The sequence below is a fragment of the Hirundo rustica genome, chromosome 6 (genome assembly GCF_015227805.2).
Source record: "Hirundo rustica isolate bHirRus1 chromosome 6, bHirRus1.pri.v3, whole genome shotgun sequence".
In the NCBI taxonomy this organism is placed as follows: Eukaryota; Metazoa; Chordata; class Aves; order Passeriformes; family Hirundinidae; genus Hirundo; species Hirundo rustica.
In genome coordinates this window covers 32,082,946-32,095,799 of record NC_053455.1, presented here as the reverse complement: position 1 = coordinate 32,095,799, position 12,854 = coordinate 32,082,946, and the positions used below count along the sequence as shown (strand labels likewise).

Below are 12,854 nucleotides of genomic sequence, written 5' to 3'. Positions count from 1 at the left end.
GGCGGCGTCAGACGCCCCAAACGAACATGGCGGTTTATTTACATTCGCCCCGGCTCGGCCAATGGGCGGGCTCCTTGCCCGCGTGCCCGGCCGGCGGCGCGGTCAGCTGAGGCGGCGCCCAAGATGGCGGCGGCGCGGGGCGGCGGTGCCGGGGCGGTGCTGTAGAGCCCAGCGCCGCCGGGGTCGCGCCCTGCCCCGCCAGGGAGCATGGCATCTCCTTCGCGTGTATCACCCCGTCCCGGGTCATCCCGTCGTCCTGGGAAGATGCATTCTTTTGGGAACGAAGAAGCGGACTCTCTGGAGCGTCTCTTCGCGTTTTTCTGTGAGTGCGTACGGCGTGGGCACTGGGAGCTTGCACAGGCCTGCGTGCCCCAGCTGAGCCAGTGGCACGGGGACGGCCTCGAGAAGGTGGAGGCGATTCTTCAGGCTCTGGTAGCTTGTCCCGTGGGGGTAAGGTAAGTAAGGTTCCGTGGACTTGAACGTGAAGTGGGGAGGAACAATTAGCTTGGCTGTGAGAGACAGGTAGCGTCAGGGAAGTAGCAGTTCAAGGTGTCTTGTGATGCTGTTGTCTGAACTTTGATGCCGTATCACTGACCAAGAACGTAGAAGGCTGCCCATCCTACCGGGATAACGAGTTGTGTTCGTTTACGTAGCTGACATGGTGATTGATACAAGCTTAAAATCTTCTTGGAAGCATTTCAGACCTGATTTTGTTAGATATTACTGAAGGAAAAGGACCATCCCTTGAAATTACATTTCTTTGAGACTGAACCTTAGTTAATTTAGAAACAGAACCACCAAGATCAGCAGTCTAGTTATTTAAAATCTTGTTTTCAGCTCTTAAAAAAACCTCCTAATTTCTAAGACTGCAATTCTAAAAAGTTCAAATTATGCTGCTGATTTCTTGTTTATGTCACACTGTATTTTGGAATGGCATCGGTTTTACTCAGTAATCTCGGTTACTTTTTATCTCTTTTTATTTTTTCAGTTAGGCATCTATGAAAGGTGACTTTCTCATGCTTCAGGGAACATTGGCATTCCCCCTGTCTAATCAGATGATCATACTTCTTCACATTAAAGTTTGTGTGACATTTCAGTAAAGATTCTAAGAAACAATTTACACTGATGGCAGCTGAAGGAGTCTGAGGAAGGTGTGCTCGTGGACAGCCACGTGAGACATAAGAATTTTCAATCTTTTGATCTTTAATAGCTGGGCTATCACATTTAAAGGCTTTAGTTAGTAGTGCTGAGATTTTTAAAGGACAGGAAACTATATTGTGCTTTCTCCTTTTCCTAGTCCTTTCGACAGTACTGAATATGTTCCTAACTGTGTAGGCTTTGGGATGTTGAAGTACTGGAGCACGTGAAATGCTGATGGAAATTAGAAGGAATCTTTGTTTAATTAGTACATTGCTTCACTTTTAATGTGGATATAGAGCTGCATTTGGGCTGCTGTGTCTTAAAACTTAGTTTCATTTTTTTGGTAGAAGTAGGCAGAACAGGAAATAGCAGTGTTGGGCAAGTGGTCACATTTCAGCAAAATCTGCTGAAATGCTCAAAGAGAGCTATACAGACTGAACTTTGGAACAGAACTAGATTTCTTTGTTTTGAGGAACTATGCCAGTAGTATTTGGCCAATCTAAAAGCAGTTATTTGCAGAGCAGAAATCACTGAATTGATGTGCAAGAACACCAGTATTCTGGTTTCTCTGCATTTTTTCCTTTGCCTTTAGCTACTTACTTGTCTTTGTTTTTATTTACTTAAAGAAATGCAAAATCAAAATTATCTCTGGCAGTGTTTTCCTGGATCTTGGAGATGGAGACAACTTTGTAAAATTTGTATATGCTTCTTGCTTTAATAGATGGGGACAGAATTCTAGCCCATGGAGAACTGCATGGCTTTGGCTTCTTGTGCTGGAAAAATGGCTTGCCAGGAATCAGGTACAGAAACATCTTGATTTCCAAATGCGCTTTATAGCTCTGACTTCCAAGTGCAGAATGTCTCCCTAGTTGCTTATTTGAATGTAGGCTTTCCCATGTTTCATGGAATTAAATTCTCAAGTTATCCGGAGAAATGCACTGCTATTGCATTTAACAAATTCATCAAGAAGGAACTGTAATATTCACACTGAAGAGAAAAAAATGTTTTTTTTTTTTTTTTTTTTAAGATATTAGAAGTTAACATTTTAGCTTTTCACATTCATATAAATGAGTGTACCAACTTCTGCATTTATGTAGCACCTCTCTTACATTAAAGATGAAATAGCTCAGGCATCAGACAGTTCTTTATAAGCTCTAGATGGTGAGGGAGGTGCATACTTATTTTAAAAAGTCTTTTGCCCTTGGCATTACTTAGACTTGCATTTTTTCTTTACTTTTGGAGGTTTTGTGATTCTTGATGAGGTCTGTTTCCAAATGTATGGAGAAATAAAATCAACTGGTGTGAGAGCAGAACCTGACTGGAATAGCCTTTAATTGAGGATTAGGTTACTTCAGAGAGATATTTCAGTCTGCCTCAAAGTGTTAATGAAATAACTATGATTATGTTTATATGCTAATGTAAATAAAAGTTTTATTGACTAATGGATTTCCCATTCTTATATGGTTTCAGAAAACAGTTCCAGTTGTTCTTCAGAGAGAAACTGAATTTTTATTGTTCTTGGAAGAACTACAGAAGGATGTCTCTGAGGAAGTCCTAAAGGTGAGCTACTTCTGTGCCCTATTTCTTCTTGTTCTGCGGCATGCCCAGCTTCATCAGATCAAAGTTCGTGCTTCCTGCTAACTGCCTGAGATGTTAATGTGTTATTAATCTTCTAGGCAACTGAGAGTGAGTGTAATTCAGATCGCTTTGTGGAGTTAATCCAATGTGCCTGCAAGTGATTTCTCTGGCTAGTGGGAAGCTGCAGGCAGGCAAGGAACAGGTTTTTCTACGTGCTGTTTCTAGCGCACGTCAGTCCTGGGCTGCAGCTGCTTGCCACAGTCTTCAATCCATAGACACCTGTAATAATCATAAACCTACAACCCGCTGTGAGCAAAAATAAACTATAGTCAGTAAGCACGTTTTAAAAGTATTTTCTTTTTCTTTCTTCGGAGATCTTAATTTTCATCTCCTCTGTTCCCTTTTTCCATCTTTCTGGAAGTTTTTGGATACTCTACCATTACTGCTGACATTGCCTAGGGATGATGTCTATTCTGAGGTCCAGGATCCATTTTCCATTATTAATTAAAAGATGCAGATTGATTTGTTGGAGAAGTATGTGGAAATATGCAAAGATGGATTTATATCAAGAGCAAGTATAGAGCAGAATATCAGGAAAGCTACTAACTGTAGAACTGTCCTAATTTGATGTTAGTTACAATAGATTCGGATCTGACACGGTATGTGAAATGTCATAAGATGTTGCTTCTAGTCCTATAGATTCTAACTACTTAAAGATACTCTTTTTTGGTTTGTCTATTTTTTAAGAGAAGATGAAAACTTACGACATTCGGGGGCTATTTCAGCTTAGCAAAAGTTGTTCAGTATTTCACTAAGTACAGACTTAGCAATTACAGGATGGAAACAAGCAAGGTAAACTTGAATCTTGATTAAAATAAATCTGCTTGAAGTCTGTTAATGAATAATGAAGTCTGTGCATGTTGCCATCTCACCTCTGAGGTCATGAATGATTCCACCATTGTCCACACTGTCCACCAGTGTTGCACAGAAACATGAGATTCAACAGTCTCATATCTTTGTCACAATTTCTGTCAGAGGCGTGTTGGTAAATAGAGTTACATTTTCATCCACCAAATAGTATTTTTAAAAAGGGCATTGTAGACTTGCTTTCTGTTCTCATTTTTTGTGCACACCAACCACCACTCCCCTGTGTAATCTCTCAGATGTCTCTTTAAGCCAAGGGCAGCACATAATTATAGGAGTGCCAAAAATGCTGTGTGCTATTCAACTGGCTTCTCCCTCACCTTCCCAACTCTTATTGGGTGGGCTAATTGGGATTTTTTTGTTTGATTGTTTTCCCCTTCCCAGTTCTGAAATTGGAGGTTTGCTTCTGATAGGTAGGAAAAATATTGTTGCTTAAGAAAAGTCTGTGAGATGGCTTGTGAATCTGTTGACCAGTTTTAATCATGTTTGAAAAATTGATGAGGATATAGTTGGTAGATAGATGGTACAAATCTGGAAAAGTAGGATAAGGAAAACTCCACTAATCATTATGCTCTTAGTGGTCTATGAAGGTACAGTTATGTTAGGATATTGCTTAGAGGGAGAATATGGCAGTGCTTCAGCCATCCCATAAGGACTGCTGTGGTTCCTTGCTTGTACATGGTCCTTGTAGTGTACCGTGTTTTACAGGATTCTTTGTATTTTGTTACATATTCAGGCATATCCACTCTTCTAGGAAAGATATTGGACAAGGTGGACAATTATTAATGAGTTTCTTAGGTAGTATAGTGTTTCCAAATTGATTTATCTGCTTGCTTTCAAGTTTCTTCTATTTTTTTAAATAATTCATTTCATATGTTAATGGAGTCTAAAAGGCTTACTCTTTTATTATTTCCCTGCCAGGAACTGTTTGAAGCATTTGAGTGCACGCAGAACAAGCATATCACAGACGGCAAAAGAAGAGATGGCTGTTCTCACAAATTTAGTTTGGATGTTGTTTCAGCTCTCCGGAAGCTTTTGCTGCGGGCTCCCCAGAGGGCAAAAGCCCTGCTGGAGTTCTTCCAGGGGGAGCAAGGAACACACAGCTCCTCACCCCAGCAATATCGCTCTCTACAAAACATCTTTGTTGAGTTTCTTTGTGACTCCTTGAAATCTCTGCAGAGCCTTCAGAGCAGTTCTGAGCTTTCAGCTGAACTAGATCAAAGAGAACTGGTAGATACAATTTATGCTGCTCTCAGTATAGTGACATTTGAGGTGGAGAATCAAGCAGATGAAATAAAGCATTTATTCAGGGAGCTCTTGGATGTGTGCTGGGCTGAGGGAAGCCCACTGAGGGAAGAGAAGCTACTAAACTGTATGCTGAGGAAACAGAGCCATGGCCTGCTAAGCCTCTATAGCAGTGTTCTCACAGAAAGAACGAGAGAAAAGTTTTTGTTGTCAAAATCAATACAAAAAGGTTTGTTTCACTTTTTGCTTTGTACTAATCTTCTGTTTAACAAAACTGTCAAGGCATTAAACAGACAAGTAGCCGAGAAGTCAGGCACTGTTCTTGCTAAGGTGCCTTAACAAACCATGGGGTCTTTAGAAGGATGATGCTAAAATAATCCTTAAAGGAAGGGATTGGCATAGGAACACTGGTTCCCTCCCCTACATTTCTGCAGTCTGTGGTGTGTTTTGTGTTTACTTCCTTTGTCACCCCTTGTTGTGCTCTATTTTAATCTGCTCAGCATTTCTCTTGATGAAAATCTTGCTTGTAACTAGAAGTTTGACAGTCCATATTTATACAGTTTTTATTTGTTCACCTTCAACTCAAGGTCTTTTCCTTTGGAGTATGTTCCATTTCTGGCCAGTGACAGTTCAATCACCTCAGTAATCCCAAAATGTTCAAACCCCGTAATACTGGAGAATAAAATTTCTGAAAGTGGAAGGAGCTATGGTGTGGGCAGATACCCCAGGAGAGAAGATGCACTTTGATTACCTGCTCTCTGATTGCCAGAGTCCAGCTGTTGGTTTTGTACCAACCATGGCTTCACAGCCTTTGTCCAGCTCCCTGGGACTGGTACGTTTGGTTGTACCTCGATGATCCTGATGGGTCGCTTCCAGCTCAGCGTATTCTGTGAGATACTACAAGGATCTCAGCTGAAGCTAAATGTCAAGTGATGCCCATGACCTTATCAGTAAGGTGGCAAGGAAGGAAAAGCTAGAATGCTCTTTTGTTCGCCTCTGTTCACTGAGGTGTAAGTCAAGGTGTAAGTCAGTGGGGTTTCTATCCTCAGTTCTCCCTTCACTCAGGAGTTGCTCAAGGGAAGCTTACGCTGGTGGGGCAGACACTATAAATTCTAATAGTAACTACAGTTTGTGCTTCCTCATGAGGGAAGAGAAATAGACATCCACATACCTTCACTCTCATTGGGAGTAGTTTGGGTCTCACTTTGCACAGATCTGAGAAGTTCCAGTGCTGGACAAGTCTTTGCTAAGTCCCTGCAGGGTAGCACAGTGTCTTGGGCACGAGTGAGAATTCATGCAACCACAGATAAGGTGTGCATGGCTAAAGAAAGTCAGGCAGTGTGATCTGAGCTGATGTAAATAACCTGTGTGCTGAGCAGGCTTTTGCTGTGTTAATGATTGTCAATACAGTTTTTCTGGTTTTCTGTCTGACCTCTGTCAAATTTCTTTGTTTGGCCTTCCTGTTACCCAGTAACAATTCCAAGAGTCTTAGCTGGTAACATGTAACAGCTGGTTAGTGCTTGAGGAAATGTTGAGTGTTTTCTCAGTTTAAATTAATAGCAATTATGCCTCTCTCAAAGGTATCCGTCTCTACTGAAGGTAATCTTGTGATGTTTTTAGGTTCATCTGAGCAGCTGGATACAGAGCGAACTGTGATGAGTTTGTTCTCAGATCCCAAAGAAGCTCCTTGTTGGAAGACAGCCTATTTCTACTGCTTGAGCAGCAGCAAGCACTTTCTGGAACAGATTCTGGTACAGCCATAAAATCATTAACAGGGAAACCTAATGGAGCTAAAGTCAGTCCTGTGTTGAACATATCTCAGTGGTGCATAGAAGCATTTTGTATTCAAACAGTGTTTGCTGGGGGTGATGACTAATAGGAACAAGGAGGTAAAGGTGATAACTTCCCTACTTGAAGCAGTGCAGTGAAAATAAAACTGTTGGTGAGATTTTTGGAAAAGCTCATCTGCATGCAGACTGAAGATTGAATCTTCAGGGTTTAAGAAGTCTCATATTCTGCTTGTAATTTTGTTGGACACACCATTTACCTCATGATCTTGAGCTTTTTACTTTCTGGGGCTGATAGTCTTCAGGCAATGAGACTAGTTTGCATGGTAAAATTTATGGTGAAAATAGTCTGTTATGAATTAATTCATTTTTATGTATTTACACAGAAGAAATAGAATACAGGCAGGTGGTCACTGTTAAAGTATGTTTTTAAAGTTGAACATATTTCAACTTTTACATAATGTGCTTTTAGAAGTCTTTTACATGATGCCCTTGGCAGAGACATAATCAATAGAAGGAATGCAAAGATAATGTAGGGTGGAATTTTACATAGTCTGCCAGGCGTTATAGGTCTCCACATTTTGGAAAAATAAATGCTTCTTCTTTTTATTTTCCAGGTGACTGCATTAGCTTTACTAAAAAGAGAAGACTACTCAGGCCTGAAGAGCTTGTTGAGGAGAGAATTCAACCCCCTTAGCCGCCTCTTGGTGTTGTTAGGATGGACTCATTGTCAGAGCTTGGAATCAGCAAAAGCATTGCTATGGTCCCTACACAAAACTCAGGTAAGTCGGCCGAAAGCAAGTGGCGTCTGAGTCCAGATAATGCAATTTGTTTGCAAAAGCAAATAAAACCAGTGAATTTTCAGTGAGAATGTCAGTCTTCCCCAAAATGGAATTTAAAAAGCTAAGATATTACAGTCGTGTGTAAATAACATTATGGGATGCTTGCCTTTTTTCCTATTCCTTGGCTGTGAAGGGAGTATGACTGCAAAAGAGACTCTGAAATTCTCTCTTGCATAAACTCATAAGCAGCCTCTGCTGTTAACATGAGAGAAAAGACAGCAATAGTTGTTGATTAGTTTTGGAAAGAGCTGGGGCATCTTGCATGTAATTTCCACCAGTGAGTCATTCCTAGGTAATGACTAATAGAGGCCTGAGTTCAACAACAGGGTAGCTTGGAAATTCCCCATACTCATTCTCAAACCAAAATGATAAATGACAAGAGCAAAAGATCCACCTTGTTTGGGGGCAGTCTTCATCTGTACAAAAGAGACAGGGTTCCAGCTCTGAGGGTGTAATTGCGCTTCAGATGATGCCTGCTGCCTGGCTGAGATGTCAGAGGTGAGGAGACGAGGAACCTTGTACAGCTGGGTCACAGTGCAAACCTAAGCTGGTATTGCCTTAAGGGACTTACTATCTTGGTAATACACCAAAAGTCTATTCAGTAGCTTCTGCAAAGTTAAACTCTTAGATCTTAGCAGGCAGTCATGTGTAGAAAAGCACATGGGAAAGGAGAATAACCATCTGCTACCCAGTATGTCATCTTCCTAGTACATGGTTTATTCTAGAGATCAGCTTTTAGACTAAGAAGCATTAATTTGCATTTCATAAGCTGCTCTTGAAAAGGGATGTAGCCACCTTTCCATGGTCTGTAGATGTGTCAAGGGGAGGCTGACTGACTTTTATATTCTCTCAGAATAGCCCTCCTTTGCTGGCTTCATAATAAATCTGGCAATTTTCTCTACTTGAAATTTAGTATCTAGGTAAAGAAGTCTTGCAGACATGCCTGTGTGACACAGGCTTGGTTCTGCTGTCCGGCTGAGGGATTTCTTGTAAAGATATTCTTTTATTTGTCTTTCCATTTAGGATCTGTGCAATGATTCAGTGTTGAAAGATTTTTGTGATGGGCTGTGGGCTCATGTGGAAGTTCTTGAATGGTGCATGCAGCAAAACAGGTAAAATGATCAGAAGGACTTTTTCCAAAATATGTTGCCAAATCTGCCTGTTAAGTCAGCTTATGCAAGCTTATGCATGCAAACAGAGGAGGTTTTATTTTCTTGGCTAATCATCTAATAGTGACTGTATATACAAGCTCTCGAAATTTCTCATAGGCTGCACTGATGCTCTTTGGTTTTCTTTTTATTTGCAGTAGTTTGGTTCAATCAGAATTAGAGGGGGAGTTACGTCTTTAAACTTGCCTGAGACTTAAATCTGTGCCACCTCTTTGTTCTCTCTTGCAGTATTACTGTCCCAAGGAAGGTTCTGTTGCAACACTTGCACAGTCTGGATTGCCACACTGCGGTGTATTCTCTGCATCATCTCACCAATCTTCCGGCACTGAATGAAGATGATGTGACTGAGCTTCTTCAAAAAGTTCCTGCTAGAGACCAGCAGATGCAGGGTAAATATGTAGGGTTGTGAGAGCAAAGAAAACTCACAGTCCATTGAGCATGTATGTTCAGTACTTCTGTCAGGATTTGTTCTCTTGACCTGCTTCTGTAATTGTGGAAGATACCAGTTACCAGCTGTTTTGTGGAAGAAATCTAGAGAGCATGTGGAAATTATTTTAGAAACTTTTTGGGGAGTAAATTGTCTTTCAAGAAGGAGTTGTGAGATCTCTTTGATCTCACAAGGACAGGTCTCTGAAAGAGCTTTTTCAAGATAGTAACAAGATTTTGCATATGCTTATGATATATGCTGCCTATTGTAACTTCTGTACTATGTAATACCTTTAGTTTGAAAAGGAAGTGTATGGTTTGTATTTCTGTGCACTTTAATTGAAAATCAAAGAGCAAAACCAGATGAAGTTGACAATATCTTGTACTACATTGTCCTGGTTTGGGACAAATTTGGGAGAAAACCCCTGTATAGGATCCCTCTAAGGAAGCAAACCCAAGTGGCCCCTCCCTCCAACCGGTCCGGTAAAAAAAAAACCAAAAAAAACCAACCCTTTGGAGAAAAGTGGAAAAAACTATTTTACTAAACAAATGAAGTGCATACAAGTATAAAGAATGAATAATATGAAACAATAAAACCTCTCCTTCTGAAGTGAGATGGCAAATTGAGAAAGTCCTTGCCGTGGGTGTAGCTCGGCTCTCTCTCAGCGTCTCCTCAGTCCCAGTCCCTCCAGCGCTGCTGGGAAATGCCGAGGTCCAGGCCCCGGTGGGGCGCAGGTGCAGCCCCCAGTGCTCCCCTGGGTTTTCAGTCCAGAGCAGGTTTAAACAGTTCCAAGAAAAAGGAAAGAAACCAGTCCAGGGAACTTCTCTGCCCTAGCTAGCTGAAACTAATTAAAAGCAAAACAAGATCTCTGTCCTGCAGTCTCTCCAAGCCTCCGCAGAACACGCTGTCCACAGAAGAATGTGGAGGAGTCAGGCAGTTTTCTCAAAACAAACTCCGCGCTTCTCCTTGCTCTTAGAACCAGTCTTAAAGGCACAGGACTCAATATACAGCACAAACAGAACAGACGATTGGGGATACAGGCATCATAAAGTTACCCTAGGACATACATCATCTTCAGTTTTGAAAGAGATAAAGTGTCGGGGTTTTTTAATTCTAATATTAACTGTTAACCAAATTTAAGTTTAGTATTTAAATCAATAAGACATAGCTACAGCCTGTGTTTACACCACTCCTCTCTCACTTCTCTCATCTTCACATGTTCCAGTTGGGCATCTAAAATACCTCCAACGACTAAACACATGGAATCACTTACAAGTGACTCTCTTTGAACACTCTTGATTGCAGCCTGTGTCCAGGTTCAGCTGCTGCCATTTTGAAGCTGTTTTCTGATAGGGCCTCTTAATAATGATACAGAAGCTCTGTTTTCCTGCATGTACAAGAACCTAAGAAGCCCCAATATTTCTTTTCTAGTTATTTCTTTTATGTTTGTGAATTTGGATGTGTAATTTCAACCTGAGTTGCATAGAGAGCTCTCAGTGATGCATCTTGCACAGATTTTTCCAGATTACCTAGTGAGAAGCAGGTTTCTCTCTCTCCGTATCATGTTGTTGTGATGTTGGTTTCTATTCCTACTTTTACAGGTTTTGGTGTTAAAATTATCATGACACTTGTCTTGAATAATCTTAAAGATGTGGGAATTTAGATGCTATATAGATGCTTATTTTCAACGTCCTGCTTTCTGAAATTGTTTTGTGGTTGCTGGTGGTGTGGGGTATTTTAATCAGTTCTTACATTTTAATTATTTTCTGCTTAAATTCTGTCAAAGCTTTTTAAAAACAGGAAGAGGCAGTCCCATCATATCTTCTTGGAGCTGCATGACTGTAGCAAAAAAGAACTCTAGCTGCGGTTTCTCTTCTTTTTTTCATGTCACATTATTTTATGAAAATCATTAATGGAAGACAAGTCCTCTTTTCAATCCAGCAATAATTGCAGAATCCAGATGATTCTATAAATACAGCTTAATAGAATCTCCTTTAAAATAATCTATTTTGAGCCTTAAAGGGAAGAGAGGAGTCATAAACTTTAGTTTTGTCAGATGTAGTAGTGTTAACAAACCTTTTCCTCCCATCAACCCACATGCTTCCCCCTCTTCCCCTTCTTTTTAGTACAGATCTGTCAGCTGCAGTAGTGAAACCCCAGAGTAGTGGTACTGGTAAACAGTTGAGTTGAGCTGTGCATAACACTGGTTTTGACCAGTCATGGTGAGCAGCAATTTCCTCATGAGTTACAGTATTCAAGAAGAAGGTGTTAGTATTTCTGGCATAATAGGAAAAACAGTTCTATTAATTAAAGGATTGTTCTTCAGTACTGGTACAAGGAAGAGGATTGATGTAGGTACAAATACTGACACAAACTCACTGCACCCATGTTTATCCACGTGTGAGGCAAAAGTGTATCAAAGGTACTTTAGATTACCACTGTCTGTCTTATAGCATCTCCAGCAATTTCTCTTTTCCAGAGGATTGTATTTATCACATCTTTGGCTTTATCTGCCTGAAGTCCTCAATACAGTGGTATTGAGAGCTGTTTGGGTGTTCACATATTAGTGTAGAGCTTCTGGGCAACAGTAGAATTTTAATGGTTGTGTGGGTTCTGCAAAGGATTCATACTTGGATGTCTCCTCAGTTCTGTCTGCTGTCTACATTATATTTTCCATCACTGTCACTGTTTAGAGTGGCAGTGATAGGGAATAACTGTTTCCACCTATTTCTGCTCTCAGTCCTTTTGCCTTGGCTGCTCTGTAGTTTTCAGAAGAGTTCAGACTAGTGCTTTTCTTTGCAGTCGTGCTCTGCTCACTTTGTGGAGGACAGTGCTGAAACAGTTTTTAAGTTAGGTAATTCTGTTCAGTTCCAGAATTTAGATGTAGACATTGTCAGTACATCATCCTTTGTACCAGTGCTTTGTTTAAAAAAAAAAAAACCAAACAGCTAATGCTTTTCCTGCATGTCAGTAGAGGGAAAATCTATCAGTTGTGTAAGAATAGAGGACAGTGGATTCCAAGCACTAATTTAACTGTGTGTGGTGGTCAGGGCTTTTTTTTTTCTTTCTTTGTTGTCAGGTTCTTTTAACGTTTTTACAGTAGATGGATAATTCATCTAAACTCAGCATAACAGAATATATGACATTATATTGTGTTCCTGGGTGAAGGAGATGATGATGATGATGGGATTTTTACAATTTGCTACTCTCCTGTTCCGTTGTACTAAGAAGGAATCATCTCTGGCATGTGATACCTTTCCTCAAAGAGAAACCCAAAGGGGAGGAGAGATGGGTGCAGTACTTCCCTAGTTTACCTTTATCATAAATGTGTGAAGGAAACTGTGGGGACTGTACTTCTTTAATCAGTTGCAGATTGCATTTATCTATTGTGTCAGCCGCTGTGAATCAAACATGCTATCTGTTTATTAGTACAAATCTGAAGAGGTGGTGGTATTCTGTTCTTATTCTTACTGTGTACTAGAGCACAGAATTCTAAGATGCTGAAGTGAAACAGGGTTTGCCTCTCTGTTGTAAATGCAGCAGTACAGCTTAACCACACACTGCTAATGGAGTCATTGTGAGGGTTTGTGGTCATTCTATGCTGCAGCCAGGTCCTTTTACACAGGTTCACAGAAAATTTGCTTTCTAGAAGGGGATCCAGACCTGACTTTTCTGTGTCCATCTGTTGTGGATTGGGTTGTTTGAGCTTTTTTTCCAAAAGTGAGATAGATCAAAGCTAAGA

General features: G+C 40.6%; 1 protein-coding gene across 3 annotated transcripts in view; it reads left to right on the top strand.

The window, feature by feature from the left end:
* Window positions 1-147: 147 nt before the first annotated feature.
* ZFYVE26 (zinc finger FYVE-type containing 26) overlaps window positions 148-12,854 on the top strand; it is a 53,107-nt gene continuing 40,400 nt past the window's right edge. For 2 of the 3 annotated variants that reach the window (XM_040067237.2, XM_058420956.1), the window contains exons 1-8: window positions 154-455; window positions 1,862-1,940; window positions 2,611-2,700; window positions 4,564-5,116; window positions 6,508-6,638; window positions 7,292-7,456; window positions 8,540-8,628; window positions 8,914-9,074. In XM_040067237.2, coding sequence (XP_039923171.1) covers window positions 208-455; window positions 1,862-1,940; window positions 2,611-2,700; window positions 4,564-5,116; window positions 6,508-6,638; window positions 7,292-7,456; window positions 8,540-8,628; window positions 8,914-9,074 — 1,516 coding nt within the window. In that variant the 5' untranslated portion in view covers window positions 154-207. Of the gene's footprint in view, window positions 456-1,861; window positions 1,941-2,610; window positions 2,701-4,563; window positions 5,117-6,507; window positions 6,639-7,291; window positions 7,457-8,539; window positions 8,629-8,913; window positions 9,075-12,854 lie in introns of all 3 variants that reach the window. The other variant, XM_040067236.2, reaches the window with a different exon arrangement.